At 37.3% G+C, this 12640-nt stretch overlaps 1 protein-coding gene across 2 annotated transcripts in view; it reads left to right on the top strand.

Moving 5' to 3' along the window:
• The window catches only part of rassf3 (Ras association domain family member 3), a 41994-nt gene that overhangs the window by 6513 nt on the left and 22841 nt on the right, over positions 1-12640 (top strand). Inside the window, exons 1-2 of one of the 2 annotated variants that reach the window (XM_056425070.1) lie at positions 2523-2592; positions 5229-5341. In XM_056425070.1, coding sequence (XP_056281045.1) covers positions 2529-2592; positions 5229-5341 — 177 coding nt within the window. In that variant the 5' untranslated portion in view covers positions 2523-2528. Of the gene's footprint in view, positions 1-2522; positions 2593-5228; positions 5342-12640 lie in introns of those variants that run through there. The other variant, XM_056425068.1, reaches the window with a different exon arrangement.

The raw sequence follows: 12640 nt of genomic DNA, 5'->3' as shown, positions 1-12640 counted from the left end.
GAACCTTTGTGCAAAATACTGTGTGTGTGTGTGGCTGTGTGTGTGTGTGTGTGTGTCTGTGTGTGTGTGGCTGTGTGTGTGTCTGTGTGTGTGTGTGTCATCAGCTGCCACAGATTTGTGTATCTTGTCTCTTGTAGCGCCAAACTGTCACAAGCGACTGAACAAACAAGGCAGCAGAATGGGGGGTTCAGAGTGTGTGTGAGTGAGAGAGAGAGAGAGAGAGAGAGAGAGAGAGAGAGGGAGGAGAGACCAGTTCAGACCTGAGCAGAGACAAAGACACATCTATGGAGTTATCTCTGGATTTAAATCAAGCATTTTAAGAAGTGTGTGTGTGCGTCTGTGTGTGCGTCTCTGTGTGTGTGTGTGTGTGTGTGTGTGTGTGTGTGTGAGCGATGGGCTTTGCCAAAAACGTTGGCAAAACTTTGAGGAGAGTTTCGCGATTTTTCCTTCGCTTTCCGAAAGTGACGCGACACTCGGGACGCCTGGAGGTCCGTCTGCTGTGGAGGAGCTCCGGTGAGCAGAGAGTGTGTGTGTGTGTGTGTGTATGTGTGTGTACATGTGTGTGTGTGTGTGTTTGATTACATGATGAAATATCTGAACACGCGTCCAAACATGTAGAACAAAAGAAAGAAAGAACAGAAAGAAACAGAAAAGAACAGATGGCCTCACGCACACACACACACACACACACACACTCACACACACACACACACCTATCTTTGTCTTTGGTTCAACAGATTCTTCCTCATGGCTTTATTAATATCTTGTATTAGCATGAATATATTAATTAATATAATCTACATTTAATAGAAAAAAATAATTTAAAAAATGAAATAATAAATAAATGTAATACAATAAAATAAAATAAAGTAAAAAATGAAATAATAAATAAATTGAATATGAATTGAAATAGAATAAAATAAATAAATCTATAAATAATAGAAACCTTATCGATACAACACACTATTTTAAATCTTCTTAACTTTAAACATGCTGCCCCTGGAGGCCCGCTGCGTGTGCTGTCTTCTCACCGTGTGACCTTTGACCTTTGACCCCCGGGCAGATGAAGTGTGTGTGTGTGTTTCGGCAGGTCAGTGTGGGAGGCTCGTTGTGCGTCTCTCTGTACACACACACACACACACACACACATGATTAGAAAGCCCTTGCTAAAAATGTATCTATCGAGTTTACACACACAGGAGAAGAAGTACTGTCTGACCTCTGACCTCTGAGCTGAGATCCTTTAAGAGTTTCACAATAAGAGCCCTCGGCAAATAGACAATGTTTTTACACACAAAGCAAATTAACCTTCAAAATAAAACAATTAGCTCATAACATGAACTTCTTTTGTCATAATCTAAGACAAAATAATAATAATGTTATTCATCTCGATGAAAAGAGATTAATATTCATGAATAATAGAGATTTATACATCTTATTATTTTTAAAACATTAAATAATTTTCTGTCTACATGATTTAAGTTTGTGTTCATTATTTAAATATTAAATTAATTAAAATACTTCATACTCTGTATCTTCATCTGTTGATTAGACGTCAGAGGATGTCACATCATTCTTCTTCTTCTTCTTCTTCTTCTTCTTCAGTAAAAGGTTAAAGAGTTTGTTTGTGTGTCTGACGGAAGCTGATCGATGAAGTCTGGAGAAGCTTTTATCCTTGAGACGGAGAGAGAGGGGGGAGGGAGAGAGAGGGATAGGGAGAGATGGAGGGAGAGATGGAGAGAGAGGGAGAGAGGGGGGATGGAGAGAGGGAAAGGGAGAGAAGAAGAGGTAGAGAGAGGGAAAGGGAGAGAGGGAGGGAGAAAAATGGGGGAAGAGAGAATGAGAGAGGGAGGAGAGAGAGAGACGTATAGTGAGGGAGGGAGATAAGGAGAGAAATAGAGGGAGAGAGAGAAAAATGGGGGAAGAGAGTGGGAGAGAGGGAGATGGAGAGAGAGAAAGGAGGAGAGAGATAGGGAGGGAGAGAGAGAGATGGAGAGAGAGAGAGGTGGAGAGGGAGGGGGAGGAAGTGATAGTTACAGATTTAAAAAGGAAACGTTTGTTTTAATGTAATTATTATTTTAAAAGTTCTATAAATGTGGAGAGAAAGAAGAGAGGAACAGGAACCTGAACGCCTCGTGTGGTGACAGCTGTTCACAGACATCACAGAGCTGCGTGCCGTGTGCACAACGCGGGGGATGGAGGGATGGAGGGATGGAGGATCAAGTTCACTGTCAGAAGGAACCAGACGAGTGAATGGAGAGAGAGATATGCAAGCAGGAAACTGGGGAGACACGGGCGTCATAACGAGAGAGAGAGAGAGAGAGAGAGAGAGGCTGTGGATGGCTGAGTCAGCAGTCCTCCCCTCTGGCCTCCATTTGACTGTTAAATCTCTCACTCAGAGCAGAGCTGCACACAAACCAGGCGTCAGGGCGAGAGACACTGAGGAGAGTGCAGAGAGAGAGAGAGTGTGTGTGTGTGTGAGGGAGGAGGAGGAGGATGTTGAGCTGTGTGTGAGACGAAGATGGGCGATGGGAGCAGCCATGTGCAAACTGTCGGATAAAATCGGACAGCACATGAAAAAGAGGACGCCAGGTAGGGTGTGTGTGTGTGTGAGTGTGAGTGTGTTTGTGTGAGTGTGTGTGTGTGTGTGTGAGTTCATTTTGTTTTCCATCGTCATCTCCAGCTTTTCATCGGCCGGTTTATTGTTCTACGTCTTCTCTGTTTGTTTTAGAGCCTTGTTTGTATATTTGTTTGTTTGTCTGATTGTTTTTGTTTGTTTGTGTTTGTGTTTGTTTATTTGCCTGATTGTTTATTTGTTTGTTTGTGTATTTGTTTGATTGTTTGTTTATTTGTCTGATTGTTTATTTGTTTGTTTGTGTATTTATTTTTATGTGTATATCAGGAAGTAAATAATTCATAACACATGAGTGTACGTGTTATAACGGCTTGGTTCAAACACTGTTGTGTGAATTAAATACTTAAAAAAGTTATTTATGTTTTATAAACTTATACTAGTCTCTTCTTTATTTTATATACTTATACTATTATATTTATATACTTATCCTAGTTTGTTTATATACGTATACTAGTTTGTTTATATACGTATACTAGTATGTTTATATACTTATACTAGTATGTTTAAATAGTTATACTAGTATGTTTATATACGTATACTAGTATGTTTATATACTTATACTAGTATGTTTATATACATATACTAGTATGTTTATATACTTATACTAGTATGTTTATATACATATACTCGTATGTTATATACTTATACTAGTATGTTTATATACTTATACTAGTATGTTTATATACGTATACTAGTATGTTTATATACATATACTAGTATGTTTATATACATATACTCGTATGTTTATATACTTATACTAGTATGTTTATATACATATACTCGTATGTTTATATACTTATACTAGTATGTTTATATTCGTATACTAGTATGTTTATATAATTATACTAGTATTTTTATATACTTATACTAGTATGTTTATATACATATACTAGTATGTTTATATACTTATACTAGTATGTTTATATAATTATACTAGTATTTTTATATACTTATACTAGTATGTTTATATACTTATACTAGTATGTTTATATACTTGGACTAGTATGTTTATATAATTATACTAGTATGTTTATATACTTATACTAGTATGTTTATATACTTATACTAGTATGTTATATACTTATACTAGTATGTTTATATACATATACTAGTATGTTTATATTCGTATACTAGTATGTTTATATAATTATACTAGTATTTTTATATACATATACTAGTATGTTTATATACTTATACTAGTATGTTTATATACATATACTAGTATGTTTATATACTTATACTAGTATGTTTATATACGTATACTAGTATGTTTATATACTTATACTAGTATGTTTATATACATATACTCGTATGTTTATATACTTATACTAGTATGTTTATATTCGTATACTAGTATGTTTATATAATTATACTAGTATTTTTATATACATATACTAGTATGTTTATATAATTATACTAGTATTTTTATATACTTATACTAGTATGTTTATATACTTATACTAGTATGTTTATATACTTGGACTAGTATGTTTATATAATTATACTAGTATGTTTATATACTTATACTAGTATGTTTATATACTTATACTAGTATGTTATATACTTATACTAGTATGTTTATATACATATACTAGTATGTTTATATTCGTATACTAGTATGTTTATATAATTATACTAGTATTTTTATATACATATACTAGTATGTTTATATACATATACTAGTATGTTTATATACTTATACTAGTATGTTTATATACTTATACTAGTATGTTTATATACTTATACTAGTATGTTTATATACTTGGACTAGTATGTTTATATACATATACTAGTATGTTTATATACTTATACTAGTATGTTTATATACTTATACTAGTATGTTTATATACTTATACTAGTATGTTTATATACTTGGACTAGTATGTTTATATAATTATACTAGTATGTTTATATACTTATACTAGTATGTTTATATACTTGGACTAGTATGTTTATATAATTATACTAGTATGTTTATATACTTATACTAGTATGTTTATATACTTGGACTAGTATGTTTATATAATTATACTAGTATGTTTATATACTTATACTAGTATGTTTATATACATATACTAGTATGTTTATATACTTATACTAGTATGTTTATATACATATACTAGTATGTTTATATACATATACTAGTATGTTTATATACTTATACTAGTATGTTTATATACTTGGACTAGTATGTTCATATAATTATACTTGTATGTTTATATACATATACTAGTATGTTTATATACTTATACTAGTATGTTTATATACATATACTAGTATGTTTATATACTTATACTAGTAAGTTTATATACTTGTACTAGTATGTTTATATAATTATACTAGTTTGTTTATATACATATACTAGTATCTTTATATACTTAAACTAGTATGTTTATATACTTATACTAGTATGTTTATATACTTGTACTCGTCTCTTTCTGTTTTATAAATCCTGTGATCTTGTTTCGAAATTTTGCATGTCTGGTCCATACAAGGAGATTATTTGAATATACGTTACACACACACACACACTCACTCACTCACTCACTCACTCACTCACTCACTCACCCACCCACCTGGTGTTTCTCCGCAGGCTGTAAGTACACGTGTCACGCGGCCTGCCGGGACCGAGTGTCACTGGACTGTCATCCTGCGGCTGCCCCCACCACGCAGGACCAGATCAACAACAACAACACACCGCCACACGTGAGTCCACCCTGCGTGTGCATGTGCGTGTGTGTGTTTTCATGAGGCTCTAAATAATGCATCAACTTGAGTTATAGTCATCTTAAAATAACATTTAGATCCAAATAGTTGTCTTAAAATTGAGATACATATTTAATTAGCTAAATTAAATATCAAAAAGTAATATAAATAGAATATATGTGCGTAAATAACATTCTTATATTATTTGTATGTCATCCTATTGATGGTTAAGGCTGGTCCAGGATCAGTTCGAATGTCGTGCTCTCTCGGGGTGTAGTACCGTAACTCGCCACAAGAGGGCGACGCAGTCAAACGTTTGAAGTGTTTTTGTTGCTTATTACATTAAAACCGAAGAGAAGTATTTCCTGTTTCATCATCAGAATAATACACACTTCATTTGTGATGATTTGTTTCTGCAACAAATGATACAAATAGGAATAAAAACACAATTAAAGAAAGTAAAAAATATAAATTCAGGAGATGTTTATTTTTTTTACAAACTAAATGTAGAAAATAATCTTCAGATTAAATGAAAACATAATAATGACGTGAGGAATGAGACACAGTGAGATGACAACATGGGTTTCAGAGAGTTTTCAAATTCCCTTCGACCCCAATACGCAAACACCCAGAATGCATCACTCAGCAAGAATGGCTTGTGTGTGTGTGTGTGTGTGTGATTCCTAAAAAGACAGCTGGGTGTGTAGCAGGTCAGAGTGTACAACTCTATCTCAGTAACTGTGTGTGTGTGTGGGGGTGTGTGTATGTGTGTGTGTGTGTGTGATTCCTAAAAAGACAGCTGGGTGTGTAGCAGGTCAGAGTGAACAACTCTATCTCACTAACTGTGTGTGTGTGTGTGTGTGAGAGTTGTTTCAGGGAAGTCTGTGTGGGGGAGGATGAGCTCGGCACATTTCAAACCACACACACACACACACACACACACACACTGATGATAGTGCTGAGTGGAGCTGTGGGGTTTTAGGTTGAGTCAGTTATTTCATAAAAAGTACATTTGTGGCGTGTTTGCAGCTATTCTGTTGGGTCAGAGAGTGCGTGTGTGTGTGTGTGTGAGTGTGTGTGTGTGTGTGTGTGAGCGTGTGAGAGTGTGTGTGTGTGTGTGTTTCTTTACATACTTATTGGGACATTCTGTTCTGGCTTATTAAATAGTAGTACACACACACACACAGTGTCAGTTACCATAGTGACAGTGATGTCACAGGCCAGCAAGCCAAAGCATGAAGGAATTTACTCTATTAATACTTGTGAAGAGTTTGTGTTGGCAACCAGTAAAACTACAAATACTACAAATACTACGACTATAATACTACTATACTACTATACTACTACTATAATACAACTATAATACTCCTACTACGATACTACTACTATAATACTACTATAATACTACTACTACTACTATACTACTACTATAATACTATTACTACTACTACTACTATAATACTACTACTATACTACTACTACTATACTACTACTATACTATTACTACTACTATACTACTATACTACTACTACTTACTACTATACTACTACTACTATACTACTACTACTACTATACTACTACTATACTACTATACTACTACTACTACTATACTACTACTATACTACTACTATATACTTCTATAATACTACTCCTATACTACTTCTACAAACATGTATCTCATACAGAGAGGGCACTAAGACCCTGAAACTATTATATTATTATATTATTATTATTATATTAAAGGTTTACGCATGTCATGACAGTTTAATTGGGGAATGCATCATATTAAGATGAAGTATTGAATTAAGTTTTATTTCATTTAAGAGCAGAAGACACAAGAATACTTTATGTACCACGTTGGCCCACCAGTCACATTAAACATGAGGTCATATTTTGGGTTTTCATGTTGTACAAACACATATTTTCTCTCTTTAACTGGATTAAAGCGACTCGTTCTCGATGGTTTGCCCGTGAACTGAAGTCACAATAAAAAGGCAAATATTTGGTCGTTGTTTTCCTTTTTCATCCCTTTAATATTTTTAGAGTTAAACACTTTATCTCACTAATATAATGTGATTTAATTCTCTGTAACGTCTTAAAATAACCTGATCATTGGGCTTCAGTGGAGAGACAACAGAGCAACAGAACAACAGAGCAACAGAACAGAACAACAGAGCAACAAAACAACAGAGCAACAGAGCAACAGAGCAACATAACAACAGAGCAACAGAACAACAGAGCAACATAACAACAGAGCAACATAACAACAGAGCAACAGAACAACAGAGCAACAGAACAACATAACAACAGAGCAACAGAACAACAGAACAACAGAGCAACAGAACAACAGAGCAACAGAACAACAGAACAACAGAACAACAGAGCAACAGAACAACAGAGCAACAGAACAACATAACAACAGAGCAACAGAACAACAGAGCAACAGAACCACTTGACCCCGGTCACATGACCCCGGTCACATGACGTGACCCCCACTGAGCCATGCGGCCTGATTCCGAACACACGCAACACGTTATAATCTCTTTGTGTCGACCGCACGCCGTATTTCAGTCATGTGACCAAAACACATGAGCAACACTAAATTGCAGCTCAAAATGTACATTAACGTTGCTATGGTAACGTCGCTCTGGAATCATTAATTCGGCTTTCAATTTCAGAATAAACCAGTACAATTGTTTTATTCTTTTTGATTATTTCCATTTTATAAACACGTATGTAATCGATTTAAACATCGTGAAGCTTTGATGACGTGGAAACCAAAATACACTCGCTGCGTTACCATGGTGACGATCACACAACTCAGACACGTCAGAGGCCCGGTGCCGGTTCTCTGACGTGTCTGAGTTGTGATGGCCTCGCTGGGTTCTCTATCCAGAACCTTAGCATCTTCTACGGGTGCTAAGGAGAACCCACCTATTGGGTTCTAAGGAGAACCCAACGATATTCCTAAGGTTCAATCTTGAACTCACCATCGGGTTCTACCAAGAACCCCTCTATCTTATTAGGGTTTTAGTGTAGAACTCCCCATATGGACCAACGAGAACCCTTTTTATATTCCACGGTTTACATCTAGAACCCACCCATGAGGTTCTAAAGAGAACCCTTTTATATTCCACGGGGGTTGCAGTCAATATTTTTTGAGGGTGGACATTTATGGGCCTGCCCGTAAAAAACGTCGACCCTCATTTCCTTGGTAGCCTTGGTAACCAGATCCAACCGCTTCCGCCTCAGAGAGACTCCCCGAGGGTCTCATGCGGTCCAGAGCAACCAGAACCAGAACCAGAACAACTTGCGGTTCCCGATGTATTTTTTTCGGGGCGGAGATCTTACGCGACTAGTTCTACGACATTCTTGAGTGTTTCAGTGGATTTAATGATGTTATTGTTCCGTCGTGAAGCCGGCCCGTTCCCAGTCACCCGATGGGAGAGGTATTTATTTTTCTCCAATATCTAAAATGCTGAGTCGTGTAAAAGCGTGAATTAAAAAGCCCGACACAGGAAGCCGAGAGTTCATCTCCACGTCTGCAGGAAGAGCTCCTGACTCCAGTCTGAATGTAGCGCACGTGAAAAGAGGATTAAAAAATCATGTTTCTGTTGTCGCTCTCGGGAGGTTGACACAGATCAGTATCAGGGTGTGTGTGTGTGTGTGTGTGTGTTTGCCCTTATCTCGGCTTCCTGTCGTTATCTCGGCCTCAGATAACCGCCCGGTCGGGGTGGAAGCTCGACTGTGAATGACACAGTCACCGTTCATGCAACGGCGAATAGATCAAAAAACAACAGACACAGAAAACGGAAACAATCGTTGTATTGTGATTTATAAAAAATCCTAAAAAGTTCAAACCAAAAGGGAAACTGGATTATTAAGGAAATTAATCTCTCAGAATGGAGATAAACTCTGTGAGTCGTGCTGATCTCAGGCCAGCTGCTTCCTTCATCCGGCTGCATTTCAAGTCATTTAATTCAGCTTCAGGGGCGATCTCCTCCAGATATATATATATATATATTTCTTTTACAGTTTTAATGCACATTATTAACTGATGTACTTTTAGAACCTGTACTCAGGTAGTCGCATTTTGAGGTACTTTATATTTACATTTTCCTCTAATTTATAGACAAATATTGTACCACTTTAGCTACCTTGCCAATTTAGACGCAAAATAGTAAATTGTTTTTTAGTAATAGTTAATAAAGTCATAAAAATGTGATCTACATTTACCAGCTGCAACATTAAAGTAATGAACACACAGTGAATATAACGCGATACTATAATATACATCAGGGGTGTCAAACTCATGTTCCCCGTGGGCCACATCAGCATCACGGCTGCCTCTTAAAGGGCCAGTGTACCTGAAACTGTATAAGCGAATCCCAAACATATTGTTAAATAACTCATTTTGACTATTGTTTGTTCGAGTGTAGAAATATTGCACATAAGAAAATGTCTCTAATATTATTTTAAAAAAGTCAGTTTAATTTGAAACCTTCAAAATAAAAGCACAGGATATTTTTCGTAAATTTCTTGAAGAAAAGGTGATCATGTGTCTTTTCAAGGCGTCAAGGGCCACATAAAATGATGTGGCGGGCGAGATTCGGCCCGCGGGCCTTGTGTTTAACACCTGTGATGTACATGATTCTGAGTGCTTTGATAGTAGCTTTAAAAAAAGACTTCTTTGGCTGCTTCTGAACTCAAGTTACATGTCTGATAACATCTGCATGTATTGTTTCGTTGTGGGAGGATTTAAGCTGGTTAAACTAGTCCATCACTCGTCGCTCCCTAGCCACGCCCACATTACCCATCAGCCCCCACCAGCTGCAGCGCGACCCCCACGTTTGACTTGAAGCCTGCATCCGTGTGTGATTATGTGATCCTCCGCCAGGCATTCCTCTGCTCTTTGATCCCCAGACACCCAGTGTTTTGTCTGTCAGGATGACACACTGGGCCACCTGGAAGGGGGGGTTAGCGAAGCATGCTGGGAAACACAAATACGCACGAAATCTTAGTATCCTGAAATCCCTGCACGAGGTGCAAAAAAAAACCTCAACTGCTTTCATGATGACTTAGGGATCGGTTTCAGCGTCCCTGAGGCGAAGCGGAGCTCAGCGTGGATATTTAACACCTGAAGCGCCACAACAAAGAACACAAACCTCGTCCTCTCAGGTGTTATACGACCGTCATTGTGGCCGTTTCATGGCTCCCTAATTTGCTCCCGTTTAGCATTTCAAGGCATGCGTGTGATGTTCACACCTCCGGGGCTTTGGCTCTGTGTATTATTAGTCTGAGTGCGACGAGAAACCGCAGTCAGATAGTTGATAAATCCTCCTAACTTTGCTTAAAATGGCGTTAATGCAACAAACCATCAATAAACATCTGCAGACTTTCACTTGGATTAAAAAAAATAAAATGTTGCCGTGTAATGTTATTTAAAAAAAGCTAATTGATGGATCTGTTGGACTCCCCTCGCCTAAAGTATCTCTACGCATTACTGCCTTTAAATTACACAACTCAGACCCGCCTCCTCACCAGATAACAGCGCCTTGCAGAGTGAGGTCATTGTAGCCCAAAGGGGGGAAACCCGTTCACGCCCTTCTCTCGTTTTTCTAAAAATGACGCATTCCTCAAAGTTTGACCTTTCTCTTTTCACCTGACCTCTCACATCGCGTGACTTCATCCCAGCGACTTTATACATACGCAGGCGGCCATGCTTGTCGATTAAATGTAGAGAAATGCATTTCCGAGCCCCCTGATCCTCTTTCAAAACTCTCGCTAAGCCTGTCGAGCTCTCAGTCGGTGAAAATAATAGAAATAGAAAAGCAGTAGGAAAGAAATCGACCTGTTGTTGGTGGTGATTTGAGCCATAAAAATAAATAAAAAAAAGTCGATTGTTGTTCGTTGTTGTAAAGACGCAGCTCCGGAGGTAGCTAGCCGGCTACTTAGCTAACGTTAGATAGCGTGTCCTGGTGTGAATGAGCCGGACCATTAGACCCAGCTGTTTGGAAAAAGTGTAGCAATAAATCTTGGTGGAATAAGCTGCTAACGTTCCATATCGCTAATAGTTAGCCAGCTAGCTACTTAGCCAGCTAGCTACTTAATTCCACCATGCTTTATTTTCTACACATGGTTGGAGGGAAATGAGCTGAGTAAAGTTTCTCATCTGTCGATAGCAATGTGTGTTTCTACGCTATCACGGGAGAGTGGATGAAGCATTAAGTTGGTAAGTTTGACTCTTTTCCACTAAAGTTAGCCCGCTACGACGATCACACTTCAAAATGGCCGCCGCTGATTTGAATGGGAATGTCCCTTTTACTGCGATTTTATTTCTATGGTTGCATTGACAATACAAACGTATTATCATCAAAATATACTAAAAAGGGCAAAAGGGAAAGAATGTCTTTTGATAGGGGGCATGCAGAGAAAAATAAACTTTGTAGATAAATGCAGCGAAAAACAACAACAACAACAACAACGTGACATCAATGGCTTGAATTCATGTTTACACCTGGTTTTGATGCTTTGATGAGACTCTATCCAATAAAGTCTCATCACCCAGGATACATGTGATGTCCAAGCTCAACTAAATTAAACACAACTAAATTAAACTAATCTTTATTGTGTCTGACACGAACAATAAAATGACACAGGGAGTTATTCTGGTCAAGTGACCAACTTAACTGCCAATTTTCAACCTAACAGCTCTAATAATGAGCTTGAGACCTTCGTTGGAGAGTGAGGAAGAACCTTTTTAGCTCAAATCTGTGGGTAAACATGACCACTTGCTCTGGACTTCATGTGGGAAACCTCAGGACCTGCCCCGCTTAGGAATGCACGCAGTGTGTAACTATACGGTCATCCATCTCACCGAAACCACCGGGCCACATTCCTCACGTCTCTCTCTGCTGTTAACGTCCTTCTTGATCACTATTACTGGAAGCTTCCTCCTCCTCCTCCTCATCACTTGGGTTACTCTTCTAGTTGTCGTGGCTGATTAATGAGAGCAGAGTAAACCTCACTAGAGCACTAGAAAGTCATTTGGGCGATATTTGATCAATGATTATTATATTATATTTTTATTCAGTCTTTTTTGTTACCTTTAATCATTTTTTAAATGTTTTTTTCTTCTATTTTTCTTTTTTGCAAATGGATTGTGTCCATATTAAATATTAATAAGTGATTTTTTAAATGTTTGCGTTTGTGTAGGGGTGTTGGGTCTAGCGGTTTCGAAGATACTGTGATTTAAAAAAATTAAATAAAGAAGTCAGGTTGCTAATACACATGTATTGT

The sequence above is a fragment of the Pseudoliparis swirei genome, chromosome 10, assembly GCF_029220125.1.
Source record: "Pseudoliparis swirei isolate HS2019 ecotype Mariana Trench chromosome 10, NWPU_hadal_v1, whole genome shotgun sequence".
Taxonomy (NCBI): domain Eukaryota; kingdom Metazoa; phylum Chordata; class Actinopteri; order Perciformes; family Liparidae; genus Pseudoliparis; species Pseudoliparis swirei.
The sequence above is the reverse complement of the archived record's forward strand: the minus strand, read 5'-3'. Positions and strand labels throughout refer to the sequence as shown.